This window comes from Chanos chanos, chromosome 8 (genome assembly GCF_902362185.1).
Source record: "Chanos chanos chromosome 8, fChaCha1.1, whole genome shotgun sequence".
In the NCBI taxonomy this organism is placed as follows: Eukaryota; Metazoa; Chordata; class Actinopteri; order Gonorynchiformes; family Chanidae; genus Chanos; species Chanos chanos.
Genome location: NC_044502.1, coordinates 40,389,875 through 40,404,904, shown reverse-complemented (window position 1 = coordinate 40,404,904; position 15,030 = coordinate 40,389,875). Strand labels below are relative to the sequence as shown.

General features: G+C 45.1%; 1 protein-coding gene across 1 annotated transcript in view; it reads left to right on the top strand.

The window, feature by feature from the left end:
• The window catches only part of map7d1a (MAP7 domain containing 1a), a 40,349-nt gene extending 25,592 nt beyond the window's left edge, over nucleotides 1–14,757 (top strand). Inside the window, exons 7-19 of the mRNA XM_030782260.1 lie at nucleotides 645–752; nucleotides 2,764–2,886; nucleotides 3,056–3,195; nucleotides 3,323–3,453; nucleotides 4,794–5,029; nucleotides 5,791–6,043; nucleotides 7,151–7,331; nucleotides 8,858–8,962; nucleotides 10,656–10,706; nucleotides 10,819–10,891; nucleotides 12,258–12,324; nucleotides 12,759–12,982; nucleotides 14,467–14,757. Coding sequence (XP_030638120.1) covers nucleotides 645–752; nucleotides 2,764–2,886; nucleotides 3,056–3,195; nucleotides 3,323–3,453; nucleotides 4,794–5,029; nucleotides 5,791–6,043; nucleotides 7,151–7,331; nucleotides 8,858–8,962; nucleotides 10,656–10,706; nucleotides 10,819–10,891; nucleotides 12,258–12,324; nucleotides 12,759–12,982; nucleotides 14,467–14,477 — 1,703 coding nt within the window. The 3' untranslated portion in view covers nucleotides 14,478–14,757. The remainder of the gene's footprint in view (nucleotides 1–644; nucleotides 753–2,763; nucleotides 2,887–3,055; nucleotides 3,196–3,322; nucleotides 3,454–4,793; nucleotides 5,030–5,790; nucleotides 6,044–7,150; nucleotides 7,332–8,857; nucleotides 8,963–10,655; nucleotides 10,707–10,818; nucleotides 10,892–12,257; nucleotides 12,325–12,758; nucleotides 12,983–14,466) is intronic.
• The last annotated feature ends 273 nt before the right edge of the window (nucleotides 14,758–15,030 follow it).

Sequence of the window (15,030 nt, the reverse complement as noted above, 5' to 3'; positions counted from 1 at the left end):
GTATGGCGTGACTTTTAAGCCATCAAACATTCCATCAGTAAAATTGTAAAGGTGTAAAATTGTAAAGTTTAATCAGTTGTAAAGCTGTAAAGGCTGACCAGGTGTAATCAGTGCTACAGTTTAGAACACTAGATGGCAGATGGGTTCAAACTTAAAAACACACTATGAATAGACTCTTAGCACTTGTTTTCAAAGCTGATAACACCCCAAATACCGTCCGATAGTGTGTTAATGATTTGCTCTTGTTTGTCTGCGATTGTGCGTGTCTTTGATTTTGTCAAAGACAAATTGTTTACCCTTGTGTTCGATTCATTTTCATGCGGGCATTTTATTGCAGTTCTTTGAAATTGTGCTTTTGCATCTTGTTTGTGTGTAACACGTTTCAGACGAGTGTGGACGTGCCGCTCACGTTTTCCCTCACTCTCATGGCGTTTTCTCCTCAAATGGAACGTTTAGTTCGAGGTCAAAGGTTTACTGCTTCAGAGTAGAACAAACTCCATCCTTGTCAACGCATCAACTGTTTACCTCTCACTTTAGCAGTAATTGTATGACTCACATGGGACTATTAGCCACATACCTTACCTCAGGTCCCCCTTTGCCTTGTGAACAGTGTTTGTGTATGTGGGATTGTCTGCGTTTTCCAGGCAGATGCTCAGTGTCGGCGGTCAACCTGCCAAAGCATGTGGACAACTCGGTTATAAACAAGCGACTCTCCAAATCTTCCGCCACGCTCTGGAACTCCCCCAGCAGAAGTAAGGCCATGCCAACCCCCCACCCCACCCCCCTTCCGGATGTCGTTTTTTTTTTTTTTTTTTTTTTCCCTCCACACCCATCTTTCGCCGTCTTCGACTCCTCACTTTTTTATGATTTTCATTTTATCACATGATTTTTTTTTTTTTTTTTAAATTGGGTCTCTCAATCACCTGCCTGTCAGTAATGATTATCAAATCATTCTTCCCCCTTCCAAACCTCTCCAGTTCTTATTTTGATTCTTCAGTTGGTTCAGTTGGTTCAGTTTGTTCAACGTTTGAAATGTTCACATTTCAATACGAATGAGTCCCTTTCCCTTTATATCTCTTTCATTCAATCTGATTTACCATGGTGTTCCACTTTCCTGGTGATTTCTGGTTCGCTGGTTCTTCATCAGAATTTGCGTTTTTTTTTTCTCATTAAACGTCTTACAGCATGAATGGTTTAAAATGCTGATTCTGATTCCTCTACTGTGACTGTTATTTGTGTCCTTGGTGTTAATCCATCTCGGGGTTATTTGGATATGTCTTCACTGGAGCAAAGTGGAGTTTAGAGCAAGGGAAACTGAAAACCAATGAAAGGAAAAGTTCCTCTTTTATATTCTCTTTCTTTAAAAAAAAAAAAAGCAAAAAAAAAAAAAAAAAAAAAAAAAAAGGAAAGCAAAGTTATGCAAGCGTAAACTTTCTCATTTCCAAAGTAGGTCACTTTCTCTTGCGACTCCACTTTGCTTACAAATGTAGTCTTTAAAAGTCTAAAGGGGAGAGAAACATCCCCCTTGCTTGCTGAGTCAGCGTCTTAAGGGATAATGTAGTCTGAGAAGTTCCTCTAAGCGACAAAAGATGGTAAGAGTGTGCCAAGGTGACTCCTCAGAGAGGAGCGGTCTTTTGGAAAGGATTCGCTGCTGTGTTTTTACAATGTAATGTGCGAAACGCTTTAGAGAGACGGCGGGTGCTACTGGCTGCTTACTCAGTCATCGGTTGGCTTGCTGGTCCTGCAATAAGCCTGCATTAAAATGTGAGGTGATTCATTACTTCCAAAACTGTGATTTACATGTTCTAGATATCCTTACATTTCCGTCGTGCAAGAAAAGCATTTGTGTTATGCTAGTTGCACTGAGTCGACAATATCTGTATAGTGCTGGCTTTTTGATAACCGTTTTATGTAACAGATCGGAGTCCACTTCTAGTATGATAAAAAATATGGTTAATATCATACACAAGGCTTGTATTTATTTCTTATGGATAGCTGTAAGTCTATAGCTTGCAGAATGTCTGTGAAATGACTGTAGGACAATCCCTCTGTAGTCGACTTATTTTGTAGAACACAGTATGATTTGTGTGACCTTCGTCAAATATAATCTTTTCTTTTTAGCTCTCTCCAACACAAAAAGAGTTTTTCTTTGTTTGTTTCTTTCGTTTTGTTTTTTTCCCCTTTTTTTGATCTAGCGTAGGCAGTCATTATGTAACTTGAAACTGAGCCCTTTGTTTTATTTGTATTCTAACCTTGTTCTTTTCTGAAACATCTTTGCTTGCCAAGTGCATTTATCTGGTTCGCATTTTGGGAAGGAAACATCCTAACGAGATCCCTGTTTACTGTGTTTGCTTGTCTTTGGCTGTAGTCATATCCCGTGATTCCCTCCAATTGAATTTTTTTTTGCTTGTGAATACTCCATCTGTATTTTCTGGTACGGCTGCCCTGATTGGCATTTCTGTTCAATACATCTGAACTCAGTGCACCGATATGCCTGTTGCTGTTGTTTTCTCTTGTTTGTACATTTTCAGTGTTGTATTTTCATCTTAAAACCAGCATCAATCACTTTTATTGTTGATTGTATGAATTCGTTACCTGGATTATTTATATGATCTTTTGTCATAAATGGATTTGTCAGAATGATAAAACACACAGTCCATTCCCTTTCCTGTGGACCGTAGAGGCATCGACATCGCTAGTGTGAATGTTTGTACGTTAGGGTCCTGCTCACATCCGAGCCTTGGTTTTCGTTCCCTCCCGTAGCCCGCAGCCTGCAGCTGAGACCGTGGGAGAGCAGTATCGTAGACCGCCTGATGACGCCCACCCTGTCCTTCCTGGCCCGAAGCCGGAGCGCAGCCAGCGTGCTCAGCAGCGGGAAGGACCGGCGTAAGTCGCTGTCTGCTCACTTCCTGCTACATCAACATCGCTTGCGTTTCCAGCAGTCCACGCCACTTTTACAATACGGTTATCCCTTATTCAAATTAGCAGAACTTTCCCCTTTTGCTTACTGTGGTCACTTTTACGATGTAATTCAGTCTCCCCGTCTCACCCACAGATTCGCCTGTGTGCCCGCGCTCCTCCTCCGCCAGCCCTCTGACAGTCTGCGGCCACCGGCCGCAGCACCGCTGCACCGAGCACTGGAGGGTGACCGCCAGCACGCCAGACATCTCCCAGCGCCAACGCAGACACGACTCTGTTAGTCATGCATTCCAGACACTGCTTTTTTTTTTTTTTTTTTTTTTTTTTTTTTATAAGATGCCAGTTAGCTAAAAATGACATAGCGTCACGTGGTCTAACGCGAAGCATTTCTGTCTCTCAAAAGATGGATCAGCAGAAGAAAGGGAAGAAAGACAAGAACAGGGAGAATGAAAAGGAGAAGGGCACCTTCACCAAAGAGAATGTCCTCAAAACCAGGCAGTCTTTACCGTCAATGAAACACCGAGCAGACGGCAGGTAATGTTCTCACGTCCTGACACCAGTCACGTTTTTTTTCCCCTCCTCTTTTTTTTTTTCCTCTCAGTTTGGCCCAAGTGAAGTACCCGACGTTGTCCAAGTAACCAAAATTTTGTGTGGCCAGTGACTCTGAACTCACTCTCTCCTACGGCATCCGCTGCAGTCTTCGTGAATGAGGCTGTTTGCGTGGTTTCTCCCACACATGTGAAGTCAATCAGTTGTCTTTCCACATGACAAGCTATCCCTCATCGCCAGAGGACATAAAGTGCCTGGATGGGAGCTCTGTTCTTCTCAATAGCTGCGACGACTCAATGACTGTAGGCCAGTAACGAAAAGCAGTCGGGCCCCAAGCAAAGGGCCAAATGTGTTCCCCTGGACTCCTGGCCGCAGCTGTCAATGCAGACAAGCTTTTTGATTCTCAGCCCTATATCATGAGTATGTCATACATATTGTCATATATCGTGATTATGTCACAATAATCTCTGTTCCATCTCAGCGCTCTTTATGGATCTTACATAAGATGTCTCATGTCTGTCTCCTATTTATGTTTTGAATCAGTGTGTGTGTGTGTGGAGTAGGTCATGTATGTGTGTGGGTTTGTTTTAGACAGCGAGGTTCAGGGAAACATGCTGAATGAATGCTACATTTATTAGTTTCTCCTCATAAAACCTTAGAACGGCTCCAGACGGCCTCTGCCAACGGCGCTATATCTGCGTGTGGCGTCTGGTCAGATCCTCTATACCACTAACCAAGCCCAAATGCTAAGCAAAGACAATGAGACGACAGATTGAGAGACACTTATCCGGACGCAAGCCCTGCGACCGTCTCTCTCAGCGAAACCTTTGAGCCCGGGGGGAAATTCAAGCACACTGACACCATCCAAGATGGTTCAACCTCAACAGAAGGCCCGGAGAGATCTCAGGACTAGAGAGAGAGTGGAACAGACACAATGGAGTCGCTATAATGGAACATTTCCCTCTGAGCGACAGTGCCCTGTGTTGAGAAAATCATTGGTCAAATACGCTGTAGTCTTGCTCGACGCCCAAAGAGATCGTTCCCCTGTTTGACCTGCTGGAATGGAGCCACTGCACATTTGAATGTGACTGATGTTTGAGAGTTTGGACTTAAAAGTCATAATTCGTTTTTGCTCTTGAAGGGACTGTAAGGAGTGTTCCAGACTTTCACTGACCCAATTATACTCTTGAGCCTTCAGAGAAAAAAAGTTCAACCGAGCCATTTGAGAGACTTATTCGATTAGATGTCGTAACATGTCGTCTTGACCTCTGAGGGGCAGTTACTGATGATTTTCTGAGCCGTGATTCATCTGTCTTCTTTTCCAGCCCCGGTCCCTGGTCAAAACCGCGGCCCGCCTCCCCGATAACGCCAAGGGGCAGGCCCTCCTCCCCCAGTCCCACCGCATCTCCCAAGCCCCCGTCGGCACGGGGCAGACCCCCCGGAACGAAGCCTAAGCCGCGTCCCAAGAGGTCCCAGACCCCCGTGAGGGTGGAGCCTCGCACGTCCTCGCCCATCGTGGTCCGAGACTCCCGGCAGCTTGCCCCGCCCGATGACCATAGGGGTAAGTGTGTTTGTCGTGAAAGCCGCCGCCCACAAAATTTGACTGGGCCAAATACTTTGGTGAGGGTTATTTCGGTTTACCCTTGGAAGTGTTTTGGAGACATATTTTGCTTAACTGACAGAGACTTGTCTTCACTTGGGTGCTCACTTATAAATAACATTTAGAACTTATGTCATCGTCAGACGTCATTATACCTCTTTTTTTTTTTTTTTTTTTTAAATTTGTTTGTTTTATTGTCAGCTGTATTGGGTTTAATTGCAGAACCGCAGGGTAAAAACTGTGGAAACTATCTGTATGAATAAGACCGCAGTAGTTCCAACAAATTGAGTTTATTTTTAATTAGGCAGCCAACTTATTAAGAGGAACTGAACAGCTTGTCTGTCTCTCTCTGCCTCTGAGCCAGTGCAGTTCAACTGAGGCTGTAGTAATTACTGAAACATCAGACAGCAACTGCAGGGTTTTCTACCTGCTAAACTGATGCCTTCTCAGGAGAGCTGTACGCCCCATCCACTGACTGTATAGCTTTAAATGTTTTCAGCTCAGGGGATCTTTGCGAAAATGGGGGAGTTTAGACGGTAGAGACTGATATGAGAACCGAAATGCAGGAAAATGAAAGTCAGGATACAAGTTACTGGTGGACCCTTCAGCTGTTTTCAACATCTTTTAGAGAATCGTTAAATCGTACCACAAACCACAGGTCTTTCATTGTTCGCTCTTTCCTTCTACCCTTTCTGTTATTCTTTCCTCTGTATCGCCTCCAGCCTCTTCCCCCGTTCTCCCCATCATAACGTCCTCTCTCCCGGTCGTCCCAGCCGCACTGTCGTCCTCCGTGCCCTGGGCCCAGGAGCAGTCTTCGTTGGTGGGCGGTGGTTCGGGTCCCTCCCCTGGCAAACCCATGGCCGGCACCAATGATCCGGAGGAGGCCACCCGCATCCTGGCAGAGAAGAGGCGGCAGGCCCGTGAGCAGAGAGAGAGAGAGGAACAGGAACGGAGAGAGCAGGAGGAGAGAGAGAGGTCAGTCATCTGTGGTTCAGCCCAAGAGAGAAAGTCTGAGAGAGATAGAGAGAGAGAGAGAGAGAGATAGAGAGAGGGAGAGAGGAACAGGAACGGAGAGAGCAGGAGCTGAGAGAGAGGTCAGTCATCTGTGGTTCAGCCCAAGAGAGAAAGTTAGAGAGAGAGAGAGAAATAAGCTTTTTTACTGCTTCTAATAAACCACTTTGGCATGGACAAAATAACCATCTCGTAGAATAATTGCCTTGAAGAGGTGATACAAAATGTAGGTGATTAAACAGATGAAGTGACGCTGACGTTAATTACAATAAATATAAAGTAGATAATCAGTGAGAGAAAGAGAGAGAGAGATAGATGGCGAGTGAGAGGTAGAGAGATAGACGGCAAGAGAGAGAGAGAGAGAGAGAGAGAGAAAGAGTTCATGTCAAATCTGTGACGACTGTGAGAAGTGTTGGCGCCTTACTCCTCTTATTTCTGACCTCCCGCGTCGAGCCTCATCGGCGTGCTAAATCAGCCGTCATCTGAACTGGTGTTATAGCGGCTTTTCTTTTCGTCAGGAGAAACACCGGGTTTTCATTGACTCACATCTGCAGTCAATAGACTTGTCATAAAGAGCTGTCTGGCTGCGTATAGGCCCATGCATTGAGCTGACTAAGACTTCACTCACTGCCCCACTGAATACCTCTCATAGCAGCAGGGTGTGTGGAGCTGCTGGCATTTGGTGTAACAGTTAACAGTCTCATATGGTTTTGTGAGCTGAAACGGACTTTACTCGGTATGTAATGAGCATACCAGTCTGTTGTTTGATTGGACGGTCGATGTGTATGTGTCCATTTATTTTCGCCTTGCAGCTGTGGTGATGAGTGCATGTGTTTATCCGTGTTGAAAGATAAACTCTGAATAGGAGATAGGGAATCTTCTAAAGCTCTTTAGGGTTTTTTTTTTTTTTTTTGGGCTTGTTTCACGACACAATTTTGTTGTATATTTAACAGAACCAGATTTGAATAAGTTGTATGTTGAGGTGTACGTATGTGTGGGTAATGTGTTAGAAGAAAAGAGTGTGTTGATATTGAATGCGTGTGTGTGTGTGTGTGTGTGCGTGTGGGTCAGGGTGTTGCGAGAGGAGCGGGCAGCACGGGAAGCTGAGGAGAGGAGGCGCAGGGAGGAGGAGGCTCGTGAGATGGCAGAGCTGGAGAGGCTGAGAGACGAAGCTCAGCGTTTGCAGGAGGAGAAGGAGGCGCGGGAAAGAGCTCGAGCCGAGCAGGAAGAGAACGAACGCCTTCAGAGACAGGTAAGCGGCTCTCAGCCTCACGGAACTACGACTCCCATGGGTCAGCGCGAGCCGAAAACGCCAAAACTACAAAAGAGCACGGTCTGTGCAATTCACAGAAAGCTAGCGGTATCCGGGAAGCTCGGAGTTTTGAATTGCGAACTTCTGTCTTTGGTGGTATAGCGGACTTGGCACTCTTTCAACCTTTTCTCTGAGTGATTTGGTCTACAGGCAGGTAGCACGGTGAGGAATGACCTGTAGAGTGTGCTGTTTTCTGAAGCATGAAATGGAGAGATGACAGAGAACAGCGGCAGCTCTGGAACACAAAGTGCCTCCACCACGCTTGATTAACTGCTCTCTCTCTCTCTCTCTCTCTCTCTCTCTCTCTCTCTCTCTCTCTCTCTGTCTCTCTCTCTCTCTCTCTCTCTCTCTCTCTCTCTCTCTGTCTCTCTCTCTCTCTCTCTCTCTCTTGCACTCTTTCTATCTCTGTCTCTCTCTCTGTCTCTCTCTCTCTCTCTGTCTCTCTATCTCTCTCTCTCTCTCTCTCTCTCTCGCTCTCTCTCTCTCTCTCTCGCTCTCTCTCTCTCTCTCTCTCTCTCTCTCTCTCTCTCTCTCTCTCTCTCTCTTGCACTCTTTCTATCTATCTCTGTCTCTCTCTTTCTCTCCCTTGCTCTTGCTTTCTCTCTCTCTGTCTCTTGCTCTTATCTGCTGACTCATACCTTTTACCTGTCCCCATCTCCACATATACACACACACTCAGCCTCTGAGTCCTTTTCTGGTGCCTCTTTCCTCGGGAACTCAGTATGTTACCAACGTCATTAATCAGTGGGTGAATAGCCATATGTCCACACAGACTGTTTTCATGCTGTGCACTGCAAATATATCAATATATTTGGCTCTTCTATTGCCTAAAAATGCCTTTGGATCATTTTTACTCTTGATTCAAATACATATTGATTTTTTTAATTTTAATAACAGGAATTGTGTATTAACCTTTGCTTGATGCTTACAGCTCACAAAGCTGCATTCGTTAATGTACAAATATCCTATAACAGTTTATGGCTTACATTGTTTTTTGTTGCTCGTTGTTGTTATTCACGGTGTGCTGGACCAGGTCAGTTTACAGGAACACAGCGAACCAGAACACGTTTTAACTCGAAGGCATGTTTGCATTCGCCCCTGAAATCTGAACCCCAGAGCTCCATGAACGCTGCGTCAACACACACCTGTGTGCCGCTACCACCACCTTGTGTTTCAAACCGTAATTCTCAGGCTTTGAAACGGGATATCCGTCCGTTTCCTCACTGTATCACAAATTAAGAACAAGTAGGGTATTTTACCTTCAGACTCTGTATGCGCAAAATTGACTACTTTTTATGTTCATGCTGAGGAAATTAAATTTGTGTGGCAGATTTCAATTCCTTGACTGTAACGCTCTGATCCATTCTCTTTTAGTCTTCAGCCGCTTGGCCCCGGCAGGGATGGTACATGGGTGTGTGTGTGTGTGGGGAGATTCTCATTCTGTGTTGTGTTTGTGTGTGTTCCAGAAAGAAGAGAGTGAAGCCAAGGCCAGAGAGGAGGCGGAGAGACAGCGTCTGGAGAGAGAGAAACACTTCCAGAGGGAGGAACAGGAGAGGCTGGAGAGGAAGAAGGTAGAGGAGGGTCGTCGAAGCTCTTTAAAGTCATTCACGTTTAGAAACGAAAAATGTTCGCCTTTCTCCTCTCGTCTGGTTCGTGTTTTACGTGAAGGTGCACGGTGATCGGAGAGTCGTGTGTCAGTCTGTGTAAACACATTGTCTCGTTAGTTCCCCTTCTCACATGGGGATTAGCTTAGTCGGTGAAAGTGAGACGCGCGCTTTCTCCAACACATCTGAAGCCAGTAACTTTATTATTCCTCTCCCTCAGTTGTGCTGTGTTGACATTATGAGAAGTGAGATTGAACAAACTCGGAGGAGATCGTCTGACGGTCAGAAGCTGCCGCTGAACAGTAAGAGAGGAAGTGACTCTGGCTGTCAGACTCACCCCCGAAGGCAGGCGGCCAATGGCGTTCCCTTTTACTCGCGGTCCGACGCTGCAAGGGTTTTTTTTTTTTTTTTTCAGCCGGCTCGAAAGGGTTTGTCACACGTGGATCTGTTAGATAGGATCGACCGAAGGTCTGTTTTAAGTCTTCCACATACCGGTCAGAGCAAAGTGGAGAGCGTAAACCTCCGTAGCAGCTGTCTGTAGTTTCTTTAGGTTTAACGCACCGGTACAGTGTGTTCTGTACGCTGTAAGTCACTACCATCCTACACTCCATCATCGGTATTGCATAACTGAGAGTCTCTGAAGCACATCAAGAGAACTGGCCTTCATAAATCTCACTGCTCCCAGTCTACTACTGCGTTCATGGGAAAAATCTCTGTGTTGCGCAACTTTTTCAGAGATCCTTAAGACTCTTTGCAGTCTTAAATAACTTTTATGTCATGTGCATATTTTCCCCTAAATGGCCAAGAAAGACAAGATGTGGAGGCAAGAAGTATTTGAAATAGTTGGAGCTAAACCAGTGCTTTGAACTGAATTGATATGGTATGTCGTTTCTGATTTTGTTTGGGGCTTTGCTACGGTTGAGTCTGTTCAGCAATCTGAGTGAATCTGTTTGAGGAGAAATGGTACAGTTTGGGTTGAAAATAATTCTCCGTTAGTCGGTGTATTATGGAATGGAAGGTAATCACTTTTTTTTATTGTGGCGCTTTTCATATATATAAAAATAAAAAAGCGATTACCTTCCATTCGCCCTGCTCCATGCTTGTAGACAGATATTTCCTGTCACCTGGTTCGGAAACACTCGTCTGTTCTGTCTCGCGTGTTGAACCGGTGCTTGGACATCACGGTCGAGGAGTGTATTCCTTGGACCACAGTCGACTCCGTCCGACGACGTCTTTCCTATAGACGTCCATGCCAACATTACCTCAGCCTTCACTTCTCGTAAAGCATCAGCACGTTGAGCAACCTTTGTCTGCTCCTGTCAAAAGTGCCCTCTTAAACTGTCTTTGCTTTCTCTTCCTCGCCCCAGGCTTGCCAAATAATGCCTAACTAAATCTGGCCAATTTTTCTTTTTTTTTTTTAATGAAATGACCCTTAGCATGAAAATATCTAAAGTTCTTGATTAAGTCCAGAACCTGGCTTTTAATGTTCACTGTATCCCTTTGTATTTTGGAAGTACTTGTTTCTCTTGGCAGTTGCTTGTATGTATATATTTTTTCATCTATCTATCTATCTATCTATCTATCTATCTATCTATCTAGTCTGTCTGTCTGTCTGTCGATCCTTATTCAGAATTGTGTTCTCTGTGTGTTTTCCTTGCAGCGTCTAGAGGAGATTATGAAAAGAACTCGCAAAACAGATGCAGGAGAAAAGGTACACGTCTTCCCCTTGAGAGCCCAACCACAGCAACCATTAGCTCTTCAAGAATTTTCCATCGTTCCAGAAGAAATGAATAATTGTTTGGTTTTTTTTTCTTTCTCTGTAGAAGGACACAAAACCTACTACTTCTGCCATTATCAACGGCGACGATGCCAAAAGAGAATCTGAGATCAGCAAAGGTAAACAAATTAAATCTACCATCTTGTTTGCTCAGCGTTCCAGCGCCACACAAACAGACGTCATTCGTTTGGGCCTGACTTTGGCTTGAAGTCCTATGGTAATATTATCATGAAGGTACCCATTACTTATGTCTCCATTAGTAAGAATGTTCTAGATTAGTTCTTTGTAGGCAGACTGAATGGCATATTGTTTTGGGGTGTTCTGGTAGAGCTCATTAGACTTTAAAATAAGGTCACGTTAGCTGTGCTTTAGGTCTTGAATGTCACACTCTCTCTCTTCTCAGACTGAGCCGCCTCTACGACTGTTTCCTTCTGTCAGAGTTCAACATTGTGTCTGGCTTTATCTCACAAACTTTATCCCTTTGCTAGAAATAACTGTTATTATTAGTACGTATTCAGATTTGCCAAGGTTTTTCTTGTCTCGTTGCCTGTCGTGTCGTCTCGGAAAAGAAGAGAATATATTTAGAATTTTCCTCTCAGCTTGTCCATTTCCCAAAAATCACAAGAAATGCAACTTTGCGCCAAAGTCGCCGTATCTGAAATATTCCTGCACGGTTGGATGGCTTGATTGAAAGTTGCGTAGAGTCTGGGTTGAATTGTTTGCCCGTAGACCTTGCCGGCCCGAACAACCTCAAATTAGACAGGGGACCTTTCTTTGGCGGACATGTTAATCTCATATTTATGCTTACGCATACATTTCTCGTCTCTCTCTTCATATGCACGTTCATTTACATCTCTAGTCTAATACCCTGGAAGGTCATTGGGATGAGTCAGCCAGATTGCATTACAGGGCGTTTAACGAACCAGACCGGCGTCCCAACATGGCAAAGCCGTTTCAGAGCAAGGATGTGGCTGTCTATGGCAGACTGGTTGGCAGAAACAGGGCTGGCCGTCAATGGAAGACCTGTTGGCAGGCACAGGGCTGCACCAGTTGGGGGGGGGGGGGGGGGGGGGGGGGGATTGGATCCATGCCCCCAGCCACAAACACAGCAGTTCCACGCCTGTGCGCAGGAGAAAGCAGCAGATGCAGAAATCCCCCTCTGATTCAGTTGTGGATTCTTTGCGTGGGCTTTTTAATTCTGTCCCATCTTTTTCAGTCTGCTGAGCAACACGGACATGCAAAACCTCCATTTCCCTGTTACTGTTAGAACACACGTATGAGTCATTTACGCATAGAAAAATTTTGGCAAGAGCCAATGAGGAGAAAAATAGGGGATTTCTTTTCTGATCATATGATTAAATCCAGATGTGTGAGACATTTATTTCTACAAACTTTCAACCATTTGGAGAAAGAGGTATCGTTTCATTGTGTGGTTTTTGAGGATGTAATTTATGTATTTTATGTTGTTTTTTTTTTTTTCTTCAGAGACTTTTGACTTCCAGCAATGTCCTGAAGAGAAAGATGACTCGTCGCAGGACAGCATGTCAGACAGGTAAACAAAATATGCATTTTCACTGTCTGTCAAAGGATTCATTACAAACGTACAGTATACGTCTAACACATATGCTCATGAATGTGGGAATTTTGTGATTGGACCACCACGAGTGATCTGACATAACAAAGTAATTTTCCCCGCATACCTAGTTGACCACATATCAAAACAAGAAATATTCTTAAGATTGTACAGAACCGCGCTGGACATACTTTTGACAGCAAGTTCTGTCCGACTGAGAGAATAATGAGAACCGGGATGAGAACAAGTTAATTAGTGCTTCATCCCTGACTCTTTGGCTGCATTGATGCAGTGGTGGATGACTTCTCTTTACTGGACAGACATCTTTAACTACAGTGGATTTCAGTGAGGCTGTGTTCCCTTGGTCCAACCATTTCTGACCCTTCATTCGTTTATCTCTCCTCCATCCTCAGTTCCTCAGTGTTGCTGGTCAATGGAGTACAACCCAAGCATGAAAATGGCCTCTCTGCTTCCTCTGGCCATTTCGAAGAGATAATCCAGCTATCCAATCACAGCGGCGGCAACGGCGGAGGGCGGGAAAAGACAGAGAGCGGCATTCCCGACGAATCGATCATGGCCTTTGAAAGCGAGGAGACGTTTTTGAAAAAAGCAGGCATGAGCCCCCAACAAGTTACAGGTGATACCATCAAGACAGTTCGATTGTCAGTGCCCTTAAGTCCGCTCTCAGAATTTCTTCCGACGAGCTAAAATATATACGATCCTTTCACAGCGTCTCAAGGTTGGGTAAGAGGATATGGAACAATTTGTTGATATTCCATTCAAATATGTTTCTCGTAAAAGCCTAATCACATCTCACATCTCGCGCCAGGCCTTAGCGCAGAGATCTTAAAGTTTCAGCGATAACAGCCTCTCTTTTATAGAAGTCAGAGAGTCAGATCCGTCGCAGCGTGCAGTCACGCAATCGACTTTTCGCGTTAGTGGGAGACATTTGCGGTCGTGCTGTAAAAATGGCACCCCCCCCCCCCCCCGAGGCTTCTTTGATTTTTTTTTTTTGTTTTTTTTTTTACTGTTGCTCTTGGACCGGAGGGAGCGACTGGCACCTCTTCCCCCGTTTCCCCTCATCTCACCCAGGGGGTTGAGTGCTATCTCAGGTGTGGATGTCACAGGAGGGGGTGTACGTGAGGAGTTTAATCTCTCGGGGAGAGCTCGGAGCCAGGGAATCGTGGGGTCGGGTGGAAGGGGACAAACATTCTGACAGCTCCGGCCAAGAGCCGTTGGAGCCGGGCCATCTCCTTCATTTGCGGAGCTGTGCGGTGAGGAGATCCATTCCGGGGGCCCGCTGGCTGTCGCACTAGAAATCGGACACTAAAGCAGCTATGCGCCCTGCCCCCCCTCCCTGTGACATGGTCAGCATTACTCCCAATAGCACCTTTCCATGCAGTATTGCCTCCCCCCCCAGTTGCCAGCCTGCAGACAGCTCTTGGCCATAAATCAAACCCAAAGCAAACAGAGGGGAGGGGCTCTAAGCACGTGCCAACACTTACCAAAATGGGATTTTTGATTTACCTTAATGTTCATTGACCCGAATAGCAGCGGTTCAGTCCTCGTCTTCTCAGGTTTTTATATCTGTTTCTAAGTTTTCCTCGCTCCTGGCTCCTATCTTAGCTGTTACATTTACGAAATAGTTGTGGTATAACTGCTCGGGATGAGTTCATGTGTATTTCTGTACAGACTAGGACGAACAGCAATTTGAATGCATATTCATATGACAACGTCATTCCAGGTGGTACTGTCATTTCGGTGGCTTGACTGACATGAGCAGCATGCTATCCTTGTCTGCCATATTCAGTTGCATTTTATAGATGCATCATTTCGTACAAGCTGTAGATCAAACGATTTACATGACACATTCTTGTATAGTCAGGAAAATTTCTATTCACTTGAATGGAAGCAGACGTTACACGGCGAATATCGCAATTTAAAGCCTGTCATCACATATGGTCCGATTTTGTACGGACACTTAAATCAGTGACTGCTAAAAATGGAGCGTCTTATTCGTGAATATTCCCACCATGTATTTGCCATATTTCCATTAATGCTTGTTTTGTTTTGTTTTTTTTGTGTGTGTGTGTGTGTGTGTGTGTTCTGTCCTTTGTGTAGAAGTGCTCTGAAGAGGGATGGGTTGGTGATATAAGGCCTTAGTTCCCCTGTTCCTGTGCCCTGGGCGTGTGAGTGGCTCCTGTCTGACTGAGCCCTGCCTGGGCCTATCTGTGCCAAACTGCTCACTCACTGCTCTTGATAATGGATAAAGCGACGCCACGTTCTGGGGCTACCAAGGGAGCAGGGAGAGGGGTTACAAAGAGTCGTCTCTGCATCCGCAACACAACACAACACAGTACAACACAACATAACACAGCACAGCACAACACAATACAAGCCAACACAACACAACACAACACAACACAACACAACACAATACAAGCCAACACAACACAAGCCAACACAACACAGCACAGCACAGCACAACACAACACAAGCCAACACAACACAACACAGCACAACACAACACAACACAATACAACACAATACAAGCCAACATGACACAACACAGTACAACACAACATAACACAGCACAGCACAACACAATACAAGCCAACACAACACAACACAGCACAGCACAGCACAGCACAGCACAGCACAACACAACACAACACAACACAATAC